Here is a 21,303-nt window from a genome sequence, read left to right on the forward strand (position 1 = left end):
CCCCTTCATTTTTCCCTTCCTTCTCCTAATGTCTTCCATGCTATTCCTTATGTTCCACAAATAAGTGAAACCATATGATAATTGACTTTCTCTGCTTGACTTATTTCACTTAGCATAATCTCCTCCAGTCCCATTCATGTTGATGTAAAAGTTGGGTATTCATCCTTTCTGATGGCTGAGTAATATTCCATTGTATATATGGACCACATCTTCTTTATCCATTCGTCTGCTGAAGGGCCTCTCGGCTCTTTCCACAGTTTGGCTATTGCGGACATTGCTGCTATGAACATTGGGGTGCCTATGGCCCTTCTTTTCACTACATCTGTGTGTTTGGGGTAAGTACCGAGGAGTACAATTGCTGGGTCATAGGGTAGCTCTATTTTTAATTTTTTGAGGAAGCTCCACACACTGTTTTCCAAAGTGGCTGTACCAACTTGCATTCCCACCAACAGTGTAAGAGGGTTCCCCTTTCTCCACAACCTCTCCAACGTTCGTTGTTTCTTGCCTTGTCAATTTTTGCCATTCTAACTGGTATAAGGTGGTATCTCAACGTGGTTTTGATTTGAATTTCCCTGGTGGCTAATGATAATGAACATTTTTTCATGTGTCTGTTAGCCATTTGTATGTCTTCTTTGGAGAAGTGTCTGTTCATGTCTTCTGTCCATTTTTTGACTGGATTATTTGTTTTTGGGGTGTTGAGTTTGAGAAGTTCTTTATAGATCTTGGATATCAGCGCTTTGTCTGTAGTGTCACTTGCAAATATCTTCTCCCATTCTGTGGGTTGCCTCTTTGTTTTGTTGACTGTTCCCTTTGCTGTGCAGAAGCTTTTTATCTTGATGAAGTCCCAAGAGTTCATATTTGCTTTTGTTTCACTTGCCTTTGGAGATGTATCTTGAAAGAAGTTGCTGTGGCCGATGTCAAAGAGGTTACTGCCTATGTTCTCCTCTAGGATTTTGATGGATTCCTGTCTCACATTAAGGTCTTTCATCCATTTTGAATTTATCTTTGTGTATGGTGTAAGAGAATGGTCGAGTTTCATTGTTTTGTATATAGCTGTCCAATTTTCCCAGCACCATTTATTGAAGAGACTGTCTTTTCCATGGGTATTTTTTCCTGCTTTGTCGAAGATTAGTTGACCATAGAGTTGAGGGTCCATATCTGGGCTCTCTATTCTGTTCCATTGGTCTATATGTCTGTTTCTGTGCCAGTACCATGCTGTCTTGGTGATCACTGCTTTGTAATATAGTTTGAAATCAGACAACATGATGCCCCCAGCTTTGTTTTTCTTTTTCAACATGCCCTTGGCGATTCAGGGTCTTTTCTGACTCCAGGATTGTTTGTTCCAGCACTTTGAAAAATGTCATTGGAATTTTGATTGGGATGGCATTGAAGGTATAGATTGCTCTGGGTAGCATAGACATATTAACAATGTTTATTCTTCCGATCCATGAGCATGGAATGTTTTTCCATCTTTTTGTGTCTTGTTCAATTTCTTTCATAAGTGTTCTGTAGTTCCTAGAGTATACATCCTTTACCTCTTTGGTTAGGTTTATTCGGTATTATGGTTTTTGGTGCTATTGTTAATGGAATCAATTCTCTAATTGCTCTTTCTACATTTGCATTGTTAGTGTATAAGAAAGCAACTGATTTCTGTGCATTGATTTTGTATCCTGCCACATTATTGAATTGCTGTATGAGTTCTAGTAATTTGGGAGTGGAGTCTTCTGGGTTTTCCACATAAAGTATCATGTCATCTGTGAAGATAGAGAGTTTGACTTCTTCTTTGCCAATTTGAATAGCTTTTAGTTCTTTTTGTTCTCTGATTGCTGTTGCTAGGACTTCTAGTACTATGTTGAACAATAGTGGTGAAGAGTGGGCATCCTTGACGTGTTCCTGATCTTAAGGGAAAGGCTCTCAGCTTTTCCCCATGGAGGATGATATTCGCTGTGGGTTTTTCATAGATGGATTTTATGAATTGAGGAATGTTCCTTCTATCCCTACACTCTGAAGAGTTTTAATCAGGAAAGGATGCTGTATTTTGCCAAATGCTTTTTCTGCATCAATTGAAAGAACCATATGGTTCTTCTCTCTCCTCTTTTTAGTGTTCTGTAGTTTCTAGAGTATAGATCCTTCACCTCTTTGGTTAGGTTTATTCCAAGGTTATCTTATGGTTTTTGGTTCTATTGTAAATGGAATCAATTCCCTAATTTCTCTTTCTACAGTTACATTGTTAGTGTATAGGAAAGCAACTGATTTCTGTGCATTGATTTTGTATCCTGCCACATTACTGAATGACTGTATGAGTTCTAGTAATTTAGGGGTGGAGTCTTTTGGGTTTTCCACATAAAGTATCATGTCATCTGCAAAGAGAGAGAGTTTGACTTCTTTGCCAATTTGAATACCTTTTCTTTTTGTTGTCTGATTGCTGTTGCTAGGATATTTATTTATTTATTTATTTATTATTTATTTAATTTATGTATGTATGTATGTATGTATGTATGTATGTATGTATGTATTTGACAGAGAGAGAGACAGCGAGAGAGGGAACCCAAGCAGGGGGAGTGGGAGAGGGAGAAGCAGGCTTCCCACTGAGCAGAGAGCCCAAGCAAGGCTTGATCCCAGGACCCCGGGATTATGACCTCAGCTGAAGGCAGCCACTTAACGACTGAGCCACCCAGGCGCTCTGAAACTCACTTTTATTAATGAAGATACAATTGTATATACTGAATTTACAAAAAAGAAAAAAATACCTCAAAACCATGTAGAACCAATGGGTAAATTTAACAAGGTCACATGATATAAGGTCAATATGGAAACAAATTACATTTTATGTAGAGCAACTATTTGGAAAATAATATTAAAACAATATCAGTTAAAGTGGAATAAAAATTTTAAAAACATAGGGTTAAATTTAACAAAATATGTAACAAAACCCTGTACAATTAAAAATACAAAAAATACTGGGAGAAATTTTAAAAGACCACAATAAATCCGTTTATGGATTAGAAAACTAGATATTGTTAATATGTATTGAATTCTTCCCAAATTGATCTACAGATTCAATGTCATGCCAATAAAAATCCCAGAAGACTTTATGTAGAAACAGACAAGCTGATTTAAAAACTTATGGAAATATAAATGACCTATGTTAGCCAAAACAATGTTGAAAGGAACTAAACAATTACCTTCAAATTTTCTTATGCCCTTCAGCACCTAACTCCTAACTTCTTACCTTATGCAGCTACTGATATGATTTCTGTCACTATAGAATATTACCCATTTTAGGATTTCATATAAATTCAAATTATATGTATTCTTTTTAGTCATTTTTTTTCACTCAGCATATTTTTTTAAGTTTTTATTTAAATTCCAGTTAGTTAAAACAGTGTAATATTAGTTTCAGGTGTAGAATTTGGGTTTGCCCGGTGATGGGTATTAAGGAGGGCACGTACTGCATGGAGCACTGGGTGTTATACGGAAACAATGAACTGCGGATCACTACATCAAAAACTAATGATGTGGGGCACCTGGGTGGCTCAGTCCTTAAGCATCTGCCTTCGGCTCAGGTCATGATCCCACGGTCCTGGGATCGAACCCTGCATCAGGCTCCCTGCTCAGCAGGAAGCCTGCTTCTCCCTCTCCCACTGCCCCTGCTTGTGTTCCCTCTTCTCGCTGTGTCTCTCTCTGTCAAATAAATAAAATCTTAAAAAAAAACACAAAAAACTAATGATGTATTGTATGGTGACTAACATAATAAAATTAAAAAGTAAAAAAAAAATTAGTGATTCAACACTTCCATACAACACATACATGCATTCATGATACTGTATGTAAATTATACATGAATCAAGTTGAATAAAAATCATGAGTTCCATACATGGAATTTAAAAGACAAAGCAGAGGATCATAGGGGAAGGGAGGGAAAAATAAAACAACATAATCAGAGAGGGAAACAAACCATAGGAGACTCTTAACCTTAGGGAACAAACTGAGGGTTGCTGGAGGGGAGGAGGGTGGAGGGATGGGGTAATTGGGTGATGGATGATGGGCACATGATGTAATGAGCCCTGGGTGTTATATAACACTGATGAATCACTGAACTCTACCTCTTAAACTAGTAATACATTATATGTTAATTAATTGAATTTAAATTTAAAAAAATCATGAGTTCATATTAACATTTTCTTTCAAAATGAAAGATTATAAAATTTTATTTGGCTTCTTTGATTGCTTACTTGATTGTTTTCAACCCATTGCCCCCAACCACCTCCCCTCTGGTAATCATCAGTTTGTTCTCTATAGTTCAGTCTGTTTCATGGTTTCCGTCTCTTTCTACCCCCATGTTTGTTTGTTTTGTTTCTTAAATTCCACATATGATTGAAATCATATGGTATTTGTCTTTCTCTGACTGACTTATTTCGCTTAGCATAATATCTCTAGCTCCATCCATGTTGTGGCAAGTGACAAGATTTCATTCTTTTTCATGGCTGAGATATCACCTCACACCTGTCAGAATGGCAAAAATTAACAATACAGGACACAACAGGTGTTGATGAGGATGCAGAGAAAGGGGAATCCTCTTAAAACTGTTGGTGGGAATGCAAACTGGTGCAGCCACTCTGGAAAACAGTATGGAGATTCCTCAAAAAGTTACAAATAGAACTATCCAGCAACTGCAATTACTTGGTATTTACCCAAAGGATACAAAAATACTAATTTGAAGGGATTCATGCACCCCGATGTTTATAGCAGCATTATCAACACTCAGCATATATTTTGAGACTCATCCATGCTACTTATTCAGCAAGACTATGTAGAATCTGCATAAACAAAAACACATAGATCAAAGAGACAGAAGAGGGGGAAAAAAAAAAGAAGAGGGAGTCGAGAAAGGGATCCATACATAAATACTCCATTTATTTTATGGCAAATTTGCCAAGGCAATTCAATGAGGAAATGAAAATCACTTTAATAGTGACTCTGGCACAAATATATATTCTTATTGAAAAAAATTGTCATCATTTTCCATAGTGTAGAGAAATAAACTCAAGATGCATCACAGATGCAACTATAAAAGTTAAAACAATAGGACTTTAAAAAAATAGGACTTCTTAAAAAAATCAACATAACATTAGGATAAGCAAAAATGACTTTTATTTTTTTTAAAGATTTTATTTATTTATTTCAGAAAGAGAGAGTACACAAGTAGGGGGAGACAGGCTGAGGGAGAGGGAGAAGCAGACTTCCTGTTGAGCAGGGAGCCCAATGTGGGGCTTGACCCCAGGACCCCTGAGATCATAACCTGAGCTGAAGGCAGATGCTTAACTGACTGAGCCACCCAGGCATCCAACAATGACTTTTAGTACACTAACCTTAAAATAATTGGTAAATGGATTTAATCAAAACTAAAATTCTCTGCTCTTCCAAGGACACAGGTAAAATGGTTGGGAGAAAATATTCAACTACATATCTGTAAAAATACTTTCAAAAGAAGACATAAAAATGGTTAACAAACACATTAAAAAATGTTCAATATCATTAGTCATCAGAGAAATTCAAGTTAAATCACAATCACCTACCACTACAAACTCACTAAAATGGTAAAGATTAAAAGCCTGAAGGTACCAGGAGTCTGGAGGATAGAGCAATTGGAGCTCTCATCCATTGCTAGTGGGAGTGTAAACTGTTACAACCACTTTGCAACACATTTTTGGCAGTTTCTTATAAAATTAAATATACACTATTTTATGTCCAATAATCCTCTTAGATGTTTACCTAGCAGAAGTTAAACACATGTTTTACAGAAGACTTGTATACGACGTCCATTGCAACTTTATTCATAAAACAGCCAAAATACTGGAAAAAACCCAAAGATTCATTAACAGATGGCTGAAAAAAAACAAGTTTTGTTAGAATCATATAATGGAATACTGCTCGGCATAAAAAAGGAACAAACTACTGCTACAAACAACAACATGTATGAATCTTAGGAAAAAAATGCTGAGTGAACAAAGCAAGACTCAAAAGAATAATACTATTTGACTGAATTTATATTAAATTATAGAATAGGCAATGTTGTATAGTGACAGAAATCATATCAGTGGCTGCATAAAGCAGAGGATAAGAGGACTGACTGGTAAGGGGCAAGAGGAAATTTGGGGGGTATGTTATTGTTCTATATCTTGATACACGTGTATACATATGTCAAAACTCATCATACTGTTACACTTAGAATGGGTGCATTCATGATACTGTATGTAAATTATACACGAAAAAAGTTGATAAAAATCATGAGTTCATATTAATATTTTCTTTCAAAATGAAAGATTATAAAATTTTATTTGGCTTGATTGTTTACTTATAACTTTTTTCTCTTATATTAACTTTGTTATTTTTGCTTTATCCTATGCTATATATGAAATACATTCAAAATAATTATACCAATATTACTACTAACAATAAGACAGTGTTTGAAAGTCACTCGAAACAATTCTTTTGTATGTATGGTTATGTCATCAACATGATATGCACTTAAGTTCGTTTATTTCAGTTTGTTTTCCATTTTCAGTAATTGGTATTTTGGGAATCAATTTTTGTTTATATGTGACTTACATAATCCTAAATTGAAAGCATATAACCAATGCTGTTCAAATAAGTCTTATTTCTATCCTAGACTCTCCCTTATCTTATTCTCTCTACTCCCCTCTAAGTAATCATGTTACTAGCTTTTGATTTATTTTTCCAACCTGTTTTTCCAAATATAAACAAATAAGTGTGCCATATTCAAATCAGTCCTCTTTCATATTATATATATCATGAATCTGGTTTTTTATCTCTAAGAACAAGTCTTGGAGATCATGTCATATCACTGTAAGGAAATCTTTGGTTTTTAATTTAATTTTATTACGTTATGTTAGTCACCATACAGTACATCATTAGTTTTTGATGTAGTGATCCACGATTCATTATTTTCGTATAACACCCAGTGCTCCATGCAGTAAGTGCCCTTCTTAATACCCATCACCGGGCTAACCCATCCCCCCACCACCCTCCCTTCTAAAACACTCAGTTTGTTTCAGAGTCCATAGTCTCTCATGGTTCGTCTCCCCCTCCAATTTCCCCCCCAACTTCATTTTCCCCTTCCTTCTCCTAATGTCCTCCATGCTATTCCTTATGTTCCACAAATAAGTGAAACCATATGATAATTGACTTTCTCTGCTTGACTTATTTCACTTAGCATAATCTCCTCCAGTCCCATCCATGTTGATGTAAAAGTTGGGTATTCATCCTTTCTGATGGCTGAGTAATATTCCATTGTATATATGGACCACATCTTCTTTATCCATTCGTCTGCTGAAGGGCATCTCGGCTCTTTCCACAGTTTGGCTATTGCGGACATTGCTGCTATGAACATTGGGGTGCCTATGGCTCTTCTTTTCACCACATCTGTGTGTTTGGGGTAAGTACCGAGGAGTACAATTGCTGGGTCATAGGGTAGCTCTATTTTTAATTTTTTGAGGAACCTCCACACTGTTTTCCAAAGTGGCTGTACCAACTTGCATTCCCACCAACAGTGTAAGAGGGTTCCCCTTTCTCCACAACCTCTCCAACATTCGTTGTTTCTTGCCTTGTCAATTTTTGCCATTCTAACTGGTATAAGGTGGTATCTCAATGTGGTTTTGATTTGAATTTCCCTGGTGGCTAATGATAATGAACATTTTTTCATGTGTCTGTTAGCCATCTGTATGTCTTCTTTGGAGAAGTGTCTGTTCATGTCTTCTGTCCATTTTTTGACTGGATTATTTGTTTTTGGGGTGTTGAGTTTGAGAAGTTCTTTATAGATCTTGGATATCAGCGCTTTGTCTGTAGTGTCACTTGCAAATATCTTCTCCCATTCTGTGGGTTGCCTCTTTGTTTTGTTGACTGTTTCCTTTGCTGTGCAGAAGCTTTTTATCTTGATGAAGTCCCAAGAGTTCATATTTGCTTTGTTTCACTTGCCTTTGGAGATGTATCTTGAAAGAAGTTGCTGTGGCCGATGTCAAAGAGGTTACTGCCTATGTTCTCCTCTAGGATTTTGATGGATTCCGGTCTCACATTGAGGTCTTTCATCCATTTTGAGTTTATCTTTGTGTATGGTGTAAGAGAATGGTCGAGTTTCATTCTTTTGTATATAGCTGAGAAATGATTCCATTTACAGTAGTACCAAAAACCATAAGATGCGATGCAGTACGTACCCTTCTTAATACCCATCACCGGGTATAAACCTAACCAAAGGAATAAACCTAACCAGAGAGGTAAAGGATGTATACTCTAGGAACTACAGAACACTCATGAAAGAAATTGAAGAAGACACAAAAAGATGGAAAAACATTCCATGCTCATGGACCAGAAGAATAAACATTGTTAATATGTCTATGCTACCCAGAGCAATCTATACCTTCAACGCCATCCAGATCAAAGTTCCAGTGACATCTGTCAAAGTGCTGAAACAAACAATCCTAAAATTTGTATGGAATCAGAAAAGACCCTGAATCGCCAAGGGCATGTTGAAAAAGAAAAACAAAGCTGGGGGCATCATGTTGCCTGATTTCAAACTATATTACAAAGCAGTGATCACCAAGACAGCATGGTACTGGCACAAAAACAGACATATAGACCAATGGAACAGAATAGAGAGCCCAGATATGGACCCTCAACTCTGTGGTCAAATCATCTTCAACAAAGCAGGAAAAAATATGCAATGGAAAAAAGTCTCTTCAAGAAATGGTGCTAGGAAAACTGTAAGGAAATCTTATCTGTTTTTAAAGTTGTATGTATCCACTGTGTGGCAATACTGTATTTTATTCAATCCCTCCTCTATAGGTAGGCATTGGTATGGCTCTGAATCTTTTGCTATTATATGCCATAAATAACCTTATACCAAAGTAATTTCAAAGTTTTGAAATATATCTTTGTGATAGAGTTCCAGAAGAAGAATTGCTGGGTCCAAGGCTAAGTGCACATGTTTTTTTCCACTGGATATTAACCAATTCAACTCCATAGAGGTTCCACCAGTTGCCATTACCCCCTGCACTGTATGGGAATCTATGTTCTCCATAATCTCACCAACAAAGTATGCTACATTTGGCAGATTAAAGAAGGCTGCAAATTCTTTGACATTCCTCCCCTTGAGATGTGGAGTCTATAACATCCCTATGATGGTTAATTTTATGTGTCATCTTGACTGGGTTAAGAGATGCCCAGACAGCGGGTAAAACATTAGTTCTGGGTGTGGCTGTGATGGTGAGATTAGCATTTGGTTCTAGAAGAGAACAGCATTTCAATCAGTAGACTGGGTAAAGAAGGTCACCCCTCACTAATGCAAGTGGGCATTATCCAATCACAGAGGACCTAGATAGAACAAAAAAGCAGAGGAAGGGTGAATTTGCTCTCTCTGCTTGAGCTGAGACATCCATTTTCTCCTGCCCTTTCTCCTGCTCCTTCAGATTTGGACGGAGTCTTAAACCATCAGCCACACTGATTCTTAGGCCTTTAGACTTAGTATGAATTATAACACCAGCTTTCCTTGTTCTCCAGCTTGCAGATGGCAGATCATGGGACTTCTTGGCCTTCATAATCATGTAGGCACATATCCTCTTGGTTCTATTTCTTTTCTTTTTTTTTTTTTTTAAGATTTATTTATTTATTTGAAAGAGAGAGAATGAGAGAGAGCACATGAGAGGGGGGAGGGTCAGTTGGTTCTATTTCTCTAAAGAACTCTAATACAGATTTGATACCAGGAGTGGTTCTAGAGGAATGGAATTTTAAGGATGAGTTTTCTGAATTGGTTCTGGGGGTTTCTGAAATTGGTTCTCTAATCTGATTAGATTTAAAGACTCTATTTCCAGTAGTAAAGAGAACACTAGTAGTTCATGGTGAACTGTCTATACAGATACATAAAATATCTGCACTGGATACTCCCGATCAACTACTATATGAAGCAAAGAGATAAGTGATGCTGTATATGATACTTTTGAACATTTTTGGAAAACTAAGGGATAATGCCATTGGTTGGTTACCTCTAACATTGCTGGACAAATAGTGAAAGAAAAGGATGAACTCAGGGATTCCAATTCTCAGCTCAAGCATCCCATAAATGACCTAAGAGCTCTTATGTATGTCCTGAAGGAGAACCTTATTTCCTGCAGCCACAGGGCTGAAATTGGTGAAAATCAAACACAGAACCTCATCTTGTGATTAGCTGAATTACAATGTAAGCTCAACTCCCAGACTCACAAGATGTCTACTGTTATGGTGAAGGCACTGACTAGAGGGAAGAATGAGATCCTGTAAGTTGGACTGGGGACATATGGGAAGACCCTGATGAAGCTGGGGATGTTGAGCCCCTGTACTCTGATGACTCTTCTTTGCCAGGGGAAGAGCTTTTTCCACCCCCAGTGGAATTAGTCTCCCCACCTACAGTGGTAGCAGCTTCTTCATCTACATCTGAGGGGTTAACCTGGCATTACCTGAGGAAACAGTAATGATCTCCCCTGAGATAACCACCATACAAGACAGTGGTGATTCTCCTCAGGACCCATCCTCACCACCCTGCTTTGCTTCTAGACCTATAATTAGAGTCAAATCCCAGAGGACCCCTAATGGTGAGATACAAAATGTGACCCATGAGGAGGTACAATACACTCCAAAGAATTATTTAAGTTTTCTAATTTATACGAACAGACATCCAGGGAACATGGATAGATACTGAGGTTGTGGGATAACATGAAAGAAGTATAAAGTTGAGTCAGGCAGAATTTATTGATATGGGCTAAGAGATTTTGCATTTAATGCTGCAGGGGAGTTAGAAAGGGCTCTACAGTTTGTTGGTTAATTGGCCAAAACATGGACCAAAAGAAGGCCAATCACATGAGCCAATTGTAAATGGCTGACCTGCCTTGTTTTAACATAGAGGAAGGGATTCAGAGGCTTAGGGACACTGGAATGTTAGAGTGTGCTTGTCATTTAAGACCTACTCACCCACACTGAGGGTCCAGAAGAATATCTTTCACTTATACTTTGAGAAATAAATTTGTGAGGGGAGCCCAGCATCCTCGAAGAGCTCTGTGATGGCTCTTCTCTGTAGGCTAGACTTTAGAGTGGGAGCCACAGCCACTCAACTGGAAAACCTTAAAGTGTTGAGAATATATGGATCCCAGGGCAACAGGGGCCAAGTGGCAGCACTAACCACTAAAGACAAGGTAGGCATAGTTACCAGAATGAACAAAAGAGTCAAAGCAGCAATCACAATAGCCTGACTCATACACACCTATGGTGTGGGCTAGTTAATCATGATGTTCCTAGAAGTGAAATAGAAATTCTTATTTGATCTATCTAAGCAAAAATTGCTACGGCAAGTCAACAGAAAGTCTAACCCAAATCATAAAAGCAATGAATCACAGTCCTTCAATCAATTCCCAAGTTGAATCAGTTTAGAGACCAAGAACCTCTTGAATGAATGGGAGGTCAGGTACCCTTTAGGAAGGCCGCTGATACAGCAATGAACATTTATATGGTTAATCTTTCTCCCAGCCTTCACCAGAGGGACCTATGGCCTTTTATCAGGGTTGTACTTTGGGGGAAAGGAAATAATCATACCTTTTGGAGACTACTGGACACTGGCTCAGAACTGACACTGATTCCAGAAGTCTCATAACGGCACTGTGGCCCTCCAGTCAGAGTAGGAGAATTTGTGGAGGTTAGGTGATCAATGGGTTTTTAGCTCAAGTCTGTCTCACAGTAGGTTCAGTGGCTCCCTGAACCCATCCTGTGGTTATTTGCCCAGTTGTAGAATGTATAATTGGAATAGACATACTTAGCAGCTGGCAAAAACCCTTACAGTGGTTCCTTGACCTGTAGAGTATGGGCTATTATGGTAAAAAAAGGCCAAGTGGAAGCCATTTAGTACCACATCCCTAGAAGGATTGCAGAGATTAGTGCCACCATTTGAAAGATGGAGGGGTAGTGATTCCCAACACATTCCCATTCAACTCTTCTATTTGGGCTGTGCAGAAAACAGATGAATCTTAGAGAATGACAGTGGACTATTTTATTGTAAGCTTAATCAGGCAGTGACGCCAATTGCAGCTGCTGTACCTCAAGGGGTTTCATTGCTTGAGCAAATTAACAAATCCCCTGGGACCTGGTATGTAGCTATTGATCTAGCAAATGCATTTTTCTTCCATACCTGTCCATAAGGCCCACCAGAAGCGGTTTGCTTTCAGCTGGTAAGGCCAGTAATGCATATACATATACCTCTTTAGGGTTATAGCAATCCTCCATCCCTAGGTCATAATTTAGTTTGCAGGTATCTTGATTGTCTTTCCCTTCCACAAGATACCACACTGGTCCATTACATTGATGACATTATGCTGATTAGACCTAGTGAGTGAGAAGTAGCAACTACACTAGGCTTATTGGTAAGACACTTGCACATCAGGGTAGGAAATAAATCTAAAACTCACTTCTACCTCAGAATGTTTAGGGGTACTGTTATGTAGGGCATGTTGAAATATCCCTTCTAAGGTGAAGAATAAGTTGTATCTGGCTTCCTACAACCAAGAAAGAGGCACAATACCTCTTTGGATTTTAGAGGCAACATATTTCTCATTCGAGTGTTACTCTAGTCCAGTTAACAAGTGACCTGAGAAAGCTGCTAGTTTTAAGTGGGGCCCAGAAGAAAAGGCTCTGCCATAGGTCCAGGCTGCTATGCAAGTTGCTCTGCAACTTGGGCCTTATGATCCAGCAGATCCAATGGTGCTTGAAGTGTCAGTGTCAGATAAAGATATGTTTGGAGCCTTTGACAGGTCCCTAGAGATGAATTGCAATGCAGGCTTTTAAGATTTGGGGGCAAGGCCCTGCCATCACCTTCAGATAACTACTTTCCCTTTGAGAAACAGCTCAGCTCTTGGCCTATTATTGGGCCTGAGCAGAGACTGAATGCTTGCTCATGGGCCACCAAGTTACCATGTGACCCGAGCTAACCCACAAAGTGGGCTGATATATACAAGATCAGACCTGAGCAGGCCCTGAAGTAAGTTACATGAAGAAGTGGCCCAAATGTCCAAAGTCCCCACTGCCTTGCTCCACTGCCTTCTCTCTCCCACCCTGCACATATAGCCTCATGGAGAATTCCCTGTGATCAGTTGACAGAGGAAGAGAAGACTCAGGCCTAGTTTACAGATAGTTCTGCATGATATGCAGGCACAGCTGGATGTGGTCAGCTGCAACACTGCAGCCCCTCTCTGGGACAGCCCTGAAGGCAGTGGTGAAGGGTAAATCCTACCAGTGGGCAGAACTTTGGGCAGTGCACCTGGTTTTTCACTTTGCTTGTAAGGAGAAATGGCCAGATGTAGAATTACATAACAGTTCATGGGCTGTGGCTGCATGGTCAGGGACTTAGAAGGGACATGATTCAAAAATTAGTGACAAAGAAATTTGGGAAAGAGGTATGTGGATAGACCTCCCTGAATGACGCACGAACATATTTGTGTCCCATGTGAATGCTCACGAAAGGGTTACCTCAGAAGAGGATTTTACTAAGCAGATAGAATATGTACAATGGAATATTACTCAGCCATCAGAAAGAATGAAATCTTGCCACTTGCAATGATGTGGATGGAACTAGAGGGTGTTATGCTAAGCGAAGTAAGTCAATTAGAGAAAGACAAATACCAAATGATTTTACTCATATGTGGAATTTAGGAAACAAAACAGATAAACATAGGGGAAGGGAAGGAAAAATAAAATAAGACAAAAACAGAGAGGGAGGCAACCACAAGAGACTCCTAACTATAGGAAACTGAGGGTTGCTGGAGGGGAGTTGGGTGGGGGATGGGATAATTTGGCGATGGACATTAAGGACGGCACTTGATGTAATGAACACTGGGTGTTGTATGCAACTACCTCTGAAACTAATAATACAGTATTTGTTAAATAAACTGAATTTAAATTAAAAAATAAGCAGATAGAATGATCCATTTTGTAGATACCAGTCAGCCTCTTTCCCCAACCACCCATCATGACCCAATGGGTTCGTGAACAAAGTAGCTATGGTTACAGGGTGGCAGTTACACTTGGGCTCAGCAACACAGACTTCCACTCACCAAGGATGACCAGGCTAGAGCTACCACTAATTGCCCAATCTGCAGTGGCAGAGACAAACACTGAGTCACCAGTATGGCACCATTCTCTGGGGTAATCAGCCAGCTACCTGCATTGTCAGAAGGTGAATCATTACATTGGACTGTTTCCATCATGGAAGGGGCATCATTTTATCCTTACTGGAGTAGACACTTTGGATACAGATTTTCATTTCCTGTACAAAATAACTTCTGCCGAAACTACCATCCATGGACTTACAGAATGCCTTACTCACCATAATTTTAGTCTACACAGCATTGCTTCTGATCAAGGAACTCACTTCACAGCAAAAGAATTCCATTATCATGGAATTCACTAGTTTTACCATGCTCCCCACCATCTTGAAGAAGCTGTCTTAATAGAATGGGGGAACAGCCTTTTCAAGACTAAGTTACAGTGCCAGCTAGGTAGCAATACCCTGCAGGGCTGGGGCAAGGCTCTCCAGAAGGCTGTATATGCCCTGAATTAGTGTCTAATATATGATGCTGTTTCTCTCATAGACAAGATTCATGGGCTCAGGAATCAAGAAGTGGAAATGGGAGTGGCACCACTCACTATTAACCCTAATGACCCACTAGCAAAATTTTTGCTTCCTGTTTCTATGACTTCATGCTTTGCTGCCTTAGAGGTCTTAGTCCCAGAGGGAGGAATACTTCTGCCAGGAGACAAACAATGATTCCACTGACTAGAAGCTAAGATTGCCACCTGGCCACTTTGGGCTCCTCATGCCTCTAATCAACAGGCAATGAAAGGAGTTATGGTGATGACTGGGGTCATTGATCCTGATAACTAAAGGGAAACTGGACTACTACTTCACAGCAAGGAAGGCAGAGTAAAAAGGTAAGGAAGAGTGTCTGGAATATAGGAGATCCCTTAGTGTGTGTCTCTGTACTACCATGCCCTGTGACTAAGGTCAGTGGAAAATTATAACAACCCAATCCAGGCAGGACTACTAATGGCCCAGATCCTTTAGGAAAGAAGGTTTGGGTCACACTACCAGATAAAGGACTATGATGAGATGAAGTACTTGCTGAAGGCAAAGGGAATAGTGTGGATAGAAGATGGTTACAAATACCAGCTGCAACCAGGTGACAAGTTATAAAAGGGCTACAAGTATCATGACTATTTCCTCTTTATTTTGTTATGAATACATTTGTATTCATATTTCCTATTGTCTTCTTTCCATTTTCCTTATTCCCTAATCATGTGTCATGGGATAATTGAATTTATATCATAGTATTTGGGTATTGTTAATTTCACATCATAGTATTTAAAGTTACAGGGTATCAAGAAGAATAAAAATCTCTCAAGGGATTTATGTCTTCTTCTGGGGAAGGGGTAAATATGTAAATGCCATATCCTATTGGTTCTGTTTCTCTGGGGAACCCTAATACAGATACCATTCTAGGATGGATTGTATGCACTGAAGCAGGGATCTTATCTTGGGTCTGGGAACCAAGGACTGGAAGGCAGAGTGGCACCACATACCACTATTCCCTATGACCTACTGGGGTGGTCTGTGCTTCCTGTTCCCTTCAACTCTGCAGGTTCTGGTCCCCAAAGGGGTCATATTTTCACCAGGAGACAGAACTAGAATCCCAATGGAATTACATGCTAAAGCTGCCACCTGGGCATTTTGGGCTCCTGTGTCCCTTCATCAATAGCAAGAAGAGGTGTCACAGTCTTGGCAGGTGTAACTGAGCCTAATCATTGAGAAGATATAGGGCTGCTTTTATATCATGGAGATGCAGGGAATATGTGTGGAACCCAGGTGATCTCCTTCAGTGTTTCTTGGTGTTCTCTAGCCCCACTGTGACTGTAAATAAATAGATTCAGCAATCCCAGCCTGGGAATGGTGACTAAACACTCAAGTGCTTTGGAGACAAGGACCTGAGTAATGACACAGGATTATCATCCAAAGCCAGCAGAATGCTATCTAAAGATGAAGGAAACTAGAATGGATAGTGGAGGAGAGAGACAATCAGTATCAATTTCGGCCCCAATGCCAAACACAATAGTAGTAGTAGGAACTGTGCTTCATCTCACTAACCTCCCTCTTACAAGGTACCCCACAGGCAGAGATGCCTATTAGAATTCTGGATGATCTGTTCCTAGAACATATATGGAAAAGCAGATCAGAGCAGTGCAAAGACTAGACTGTGGAATATCCAAATAGGCCACTTTGATTCTTCTTCAAGGAAAGTTTGCTGAGCAGCTACAGGGATTACAATCAGCAGAGAGCCTCCTGATGTCAGCTCTTTGGGACAGCCTCAGTTACAGGGAATTGTGGCCAACCTCTTGCCATTCCCAGGGCACTCCAGATACAGTGAATGAGAAAGGGAAAGTATGAAGACCAGGCCATTTTGGCCCAATTCAAGACAAATCTTTCAGGCAATATTTATTCCAGAGCTTGCTGCTAGGTTGGCCAAGGCTGCAATGCAGTACCATTTCTCATTTACACAACTGACTTCCTCACCTTTTCACAGTGGTTGGTCCCTATCAAAATCTTGCACTCTAAACTCTAACTCAGTGTCTGGAGAACTCAGACTATCACAATGAAATGACTCCTGAAAGCACTTGATAGCCCTAAGGCAAGGGGAACACTAGAAAGAAGGTGGGTTTATCAGAGTGCTGGTGATTCAAGGAGACCCTCTGCAGAGCAGGAACCTATAAGACCTATAAGGAGCACAAGTGACCAGCTGCTGGGCAGAACTCAGAGGAGGACCTGCTAACCTCAGAGCTATAAGTCAGACCTCTGAGGGTGTCAGTGACCAATTGGTGCTGGTACTTCTCAATAAGAATGAAGGGGCTTCTAAAGAGCCAAGAAAACTAGAGTCCAAAACCAAATATGGCTACCAGAGTGCACAGCCCCAGCCAAAATGACAGTGAGAGTAACTTTTAGACACAGGAAAGTAAACTCCCTTCTCCCCTCATCCATCATGCTAGGTTACTTCTACTGCCCCCCTTTAGGCACAGTTACCCTGAAGAGAACAGGAAAAACAGAAATGGGGTCTGCAGTGGCACATCCTCAAATACAAAGGTGGGAGGAGGTTTAGAACGGAGTGACATCAGCTTAAAAACGTCTCTCTGCTGTGTCTTTGCCCAGAAAATAAAGAGACAACCTCCAGGGGAAAAAAAATGAAGTTTTAATATGGCTTATACCACTGAAGAGTAAGAAAGTACATGCTAGAAATCCTTTGGTGTGGTATTAATGCTTATGATCCTGATATGAAGGATCCTTAAAGGATCCTTTTTCTTTAAACAGTGAGGCATGCCCTAATGTTTCTCTACTATTAAAAGAAGAACTGGGGATTTGTCTAATGAGGTAGGAGACTTAGCTTTCCTCTTCTTCCCTCCCTCTCTCTTTTTTTCGCTTACAAAGTACAAGAAGGCAAAATAAAATGAAAGCAGTAGAAGGAATAAGCCACAATAATGACAGGTAACCCAACATTGGCTTTGCTTCTACTACAGGCTTCCCAGGAGGTGGCCCGCTATCAATACTGCCTCCATGGCCCTTGTGCTTGCAGTAAGGAGGTGCCCATCCACGGTGGCAGTGGCAATGCTGTTTATTATTGCAGACTCCGTGCAGGTGGCAGGTCTCGTTAGTCTGACAGTCTCGTGGTGGATGGGTCATATTGACACACTTCTTGTGGATGCATATCTTTTCTGGACCACACACTGTGCCCTCTTTCACTTGACCAATATCAGGTATGGCCATCCCTAAATGATAATCAGTGCCCCAGCAAGTGGTGTCATTGAAGTGAAGCTGATGTACTGTAGAATGCTGGATCAGACTGGGAATCACTCGCACATTTTCACACTGCACTCTTCCACATAGAATATCAGGGACCTCACATTTTACGTATATTAGGTCTGTGATACCACAGTGACCAAATCGATTTCCTTGGGTGTTGATTTCTTTGTAGCAACTCTGAGATGCACCCCTTGCATCTTTGCCAAAAATCTCCCTGCACTGTTTGTCATGGTTATTACATCTCCCTTTATAGCAGTAGGCATCATCACCACAGGGAATCCCATCCTGTACATATACATCTTCTGGACACTGATGAAATGTCCCATTGCACCACTCTGGAAGGTCACATTCATTGATGTGATGTCTGCACAAAGTCCCTGATGGCATGAACTTGCAGTCTTTGCAACAAATTCCAAACGTACAAGTAGCTCCAGGCTTCAGAGTGCAGTTCAACAGACAACAGGGATCATTTACACACTGGTGTATGGTCCCACAATCACACTCCTCTCCTTCTTCAACCACTAGGTTCCCACAGTACTGTACCGTCAAGATATTCCCTGGATATGGAGGTGAGTGAATACATAATCCACTCGTGAGAGTGTTGTCCCAATACTGGGCATAACTGCAATTGCTGAACCGAGTTGTCACCCTGTGGGAAGGATACATTATGCACCACTGAAGCCCACACACACATTGTCCAGTATCATGAGACATACCCAAATTATGACCAAGTTCATGGGACACAGTAAGTGCAAAATTATACAGACTATCTCCTTCAAACACATCAACTCCACAGTTAAAAGGACGCTGGCATATTCCTCCGACATAGGCAACTCCAAGTTTTACGCCAAAATATTTTTTTATGAAAAGATGGGCAGTATCATGATGCAGTCGTGCATCAAGACTGAGAAACTTCCAAATAGCAAAATCCTCCATAAGTTGTTCTATGTTATCGGAGGCAACTAGGTTTCTTTCACTCCAGATTTCAATCCCGGTCAAAATTACATCAACCTCCAAAGGGTAATATAAGATATCTATTATATTGACAACATCAAATACTTCACGCTGTACTACTGTCACATTACTTTCATAGTAAAGGAAGCGAAGATGGTCCACAACTACTACCAGCTCAAGAAAGCGCAAGTGGGTCCACCAGCCCATGTAAGAGCTTTGCATCAGAGTAGAATTATATGATGCCCTCAACTGCAAATGGCGTGCTATTTCCTCTTCTGTTAACCCACATCTCATAGGTGGGAATTGTGTATCATCACTGTCTATCTTATACACCAGGTGTTCAAATGTGGCAGAAAACCTCATTGGCTCAATTTCATAAGCAAGGTCATTAATCTGTAGCATTCCTCGAAAACCTCCAGAACAAGTACTGAGGGCAACCAGGGACTCAGGGATTCCTTCCACATAACCATGATAGTAGCAGTCATCAGGAACAAAAGGCTGATCTTGGTGGAGGGCATGCTGGTCCGTATAGGTGAATACCGGGAAGGGTTTGGAGACCGAGAGCTTCTTGACCCTAATGTGGACAATGTGTCTCTGGCCCCCAAACTGCAGGCTGTAGGAGAGCCAGCCTGGACCTTTTATACCTCTGCCCCTGCCAGTCACCTTCAAGGGGATCACCAATTCTGGGGAGAAGTGCTGGGAGGGCCTTGCCTGAGACTGGCCAGAAATGAACAGAGACATTCCTACCCCGAGTAGCAGAAGAGTGACCCTGGTGTGCACCAGGGCCTCACCCACTGCCATTATGGAGCTGTCATTATGGAGCCATCTGTCCAGGGCAGAAGAGGGCAGGGTGTGAGGCACTGCTGGTCTGGCTCCTCCCTCTGAGCTGCTTAGGGTGCAGAGCTGACCTTTATGGATCTGTGTTCTGGAAGAGGTGGACCATCAGAGTTGCAGTGCTGAAAGTGAAAATAAAGAAAAGAGCTAGGATGGGGTTGGTGGAATAGGGAGAGTGGGAGAGAGAGAGGAAGGTGAGGTAAAAGTGATTCTTCAATTGGAATGTGGCTAGAATTAATAAAATGCCCGAGATTGTCATATACATATATACATATACATATATATGCGTATATATACATATATATACACTATACATACATATACATATGTATATAGGCAGAGGGTGGGGGAAGGACAGGTTTCCAGAGGAAGAGATGAAGGAGGTTAGTCATAGATGGATAATGATTGAAACTAGATGGTGGATACAAAAAATTTATTAAATATTGTTTTCCAAACATGTAAATTGACATGAAATTTTCCATATTAAAAAGACTGACATCTGACTCCCAAATTGTTCCTCTTCCCAAAAATCTACTGGTACCCTGCTATCTTCACTAAGAGTGTGGACAACCCATTCAAAACCCACCATTTTTTTTGTCCCTTTATTCAGACTGTTTATTCCACCTCTCCTTTCCTGTGCGGACATCCTTTCTAGCCCCCATTCTGTCTGAGGTTAGCAAAGTAAGCCTTACTTAAGGGACTTATTAATTTGGGGAGGCCCCTTCAAAACAAGCCGAATTTTTATTTTATAATGCATTCTTACCTGCAGAAAAACTCTGGACATCCAAAGATGGGAAAACAGAATGGGCCACTATTTCGGGGCAAGGCAAACAACTCAATTGCCCCCAAACACAGCAGGCAGGCAGCAGCCTTCTCTCCACCTAGCCCAACTGCACCAGGTCTTCAATCATAAGAGACTCATCTTAGATGTGTAAATATAGATTCTAGTCTATATTTTTGCATGGCTGATGAGTTAGCTGAATTCTCTAGAGAAGGCTGGATTGAGGAGCTTATACCTAGAGTCAGTTCATTAAAATGATCAAAAGGCCACAATTCAAGTGGACTTACGCCATTCCTGTTGAAGACATAAATTTTAGCTCAGGTAAAAGTTAATTTTGCTTATTCACTGACTTTCAGTTAAAAGCATCAATGATTTGTTTAATATTTGAAAGCAAAAATTAAAACAAATTTGGAGACACATTTGAACACATACCGGTGACATGAGTATTCTACATAAGTACACAAATGGGATCACAGTAGTATAGAGTATGAGAAATATCTTCAGCATTATAATGTTGAGAACACCTGTATACATCTGGGTACTTTTTAAAAATTATTATTGTTATGTTAATCACCATACATTACATCATTAGTTTTTGATGTAGTGTTCCATGATTCATTGTTTGCATACAACACCCAGTGCTCCATGCTGGATACTTTTTTAGAACTAATGGATGGCTACTGGAAGCCAAGAATACTAGATGAATCCTCTTAGGGGAAGTATCTCTGGTGGAGGCGAAATCCTAATTACTGGATTTCCTCTCCATTTCTCTCTTCATGATATCCTTGGTATATGCTCC

At 40.2% G+C, this 21,303-nt stretch overlaps 1 protein-coding gene across 1 annotated transcript; it reads right to left on the reverse strand.

The window, feature by feature from the left end:
• Positions 1–16,738: 16,738 nt before the first annotated feature.
• LOC123840595 (disintegrin and metalloproteinase domain-containing protein 20-like) lies at positions 16,739–19,700 on the reverse strand. Its single transcript, XM_045870340.3, has one exon. The coding sequence runs from the start codon at positions 19,688–19,690 to the stop codon at positions 17,516–17,518; it is 2,175 nt and encodes a 724-aa protein (XP_045726296.1). The 5' UTR covers positions 19,691–19,700; the 3' UTR covers positions 16,739–17,515.
• Positions 19,701–21,303: the final 1,603 nt, after the last annotated feature.

Source organism: Mirounga angustirostris, unplaced genomic scaffold, assembly GCF_029215605.1.
Source record: "Mirounga angustirostris isolate CCGP_5_RB_7025 unplaced genomic scaffold, mMirAng1.0.hap1 SCAF_9, whole genome shotgun sequence".
Classification (NCBI taxonomy): domain Eukaryota; kingdom Metazoa; phylum Chordata; class Mammalia; order Carnivora; family Phocidae; genus Mirounga; species Mirounga angustirostris.

What these genes read in the sequence shown, in the direction of transcription:
- LOC123840595 (XM_045870340.3), bottom strand. Translation starts at nt 19,690, where the DNA reads ATGGCAGTGGGTGAGGCCCTGGTGCACACCAGGGTCACTCTTCTGCTA.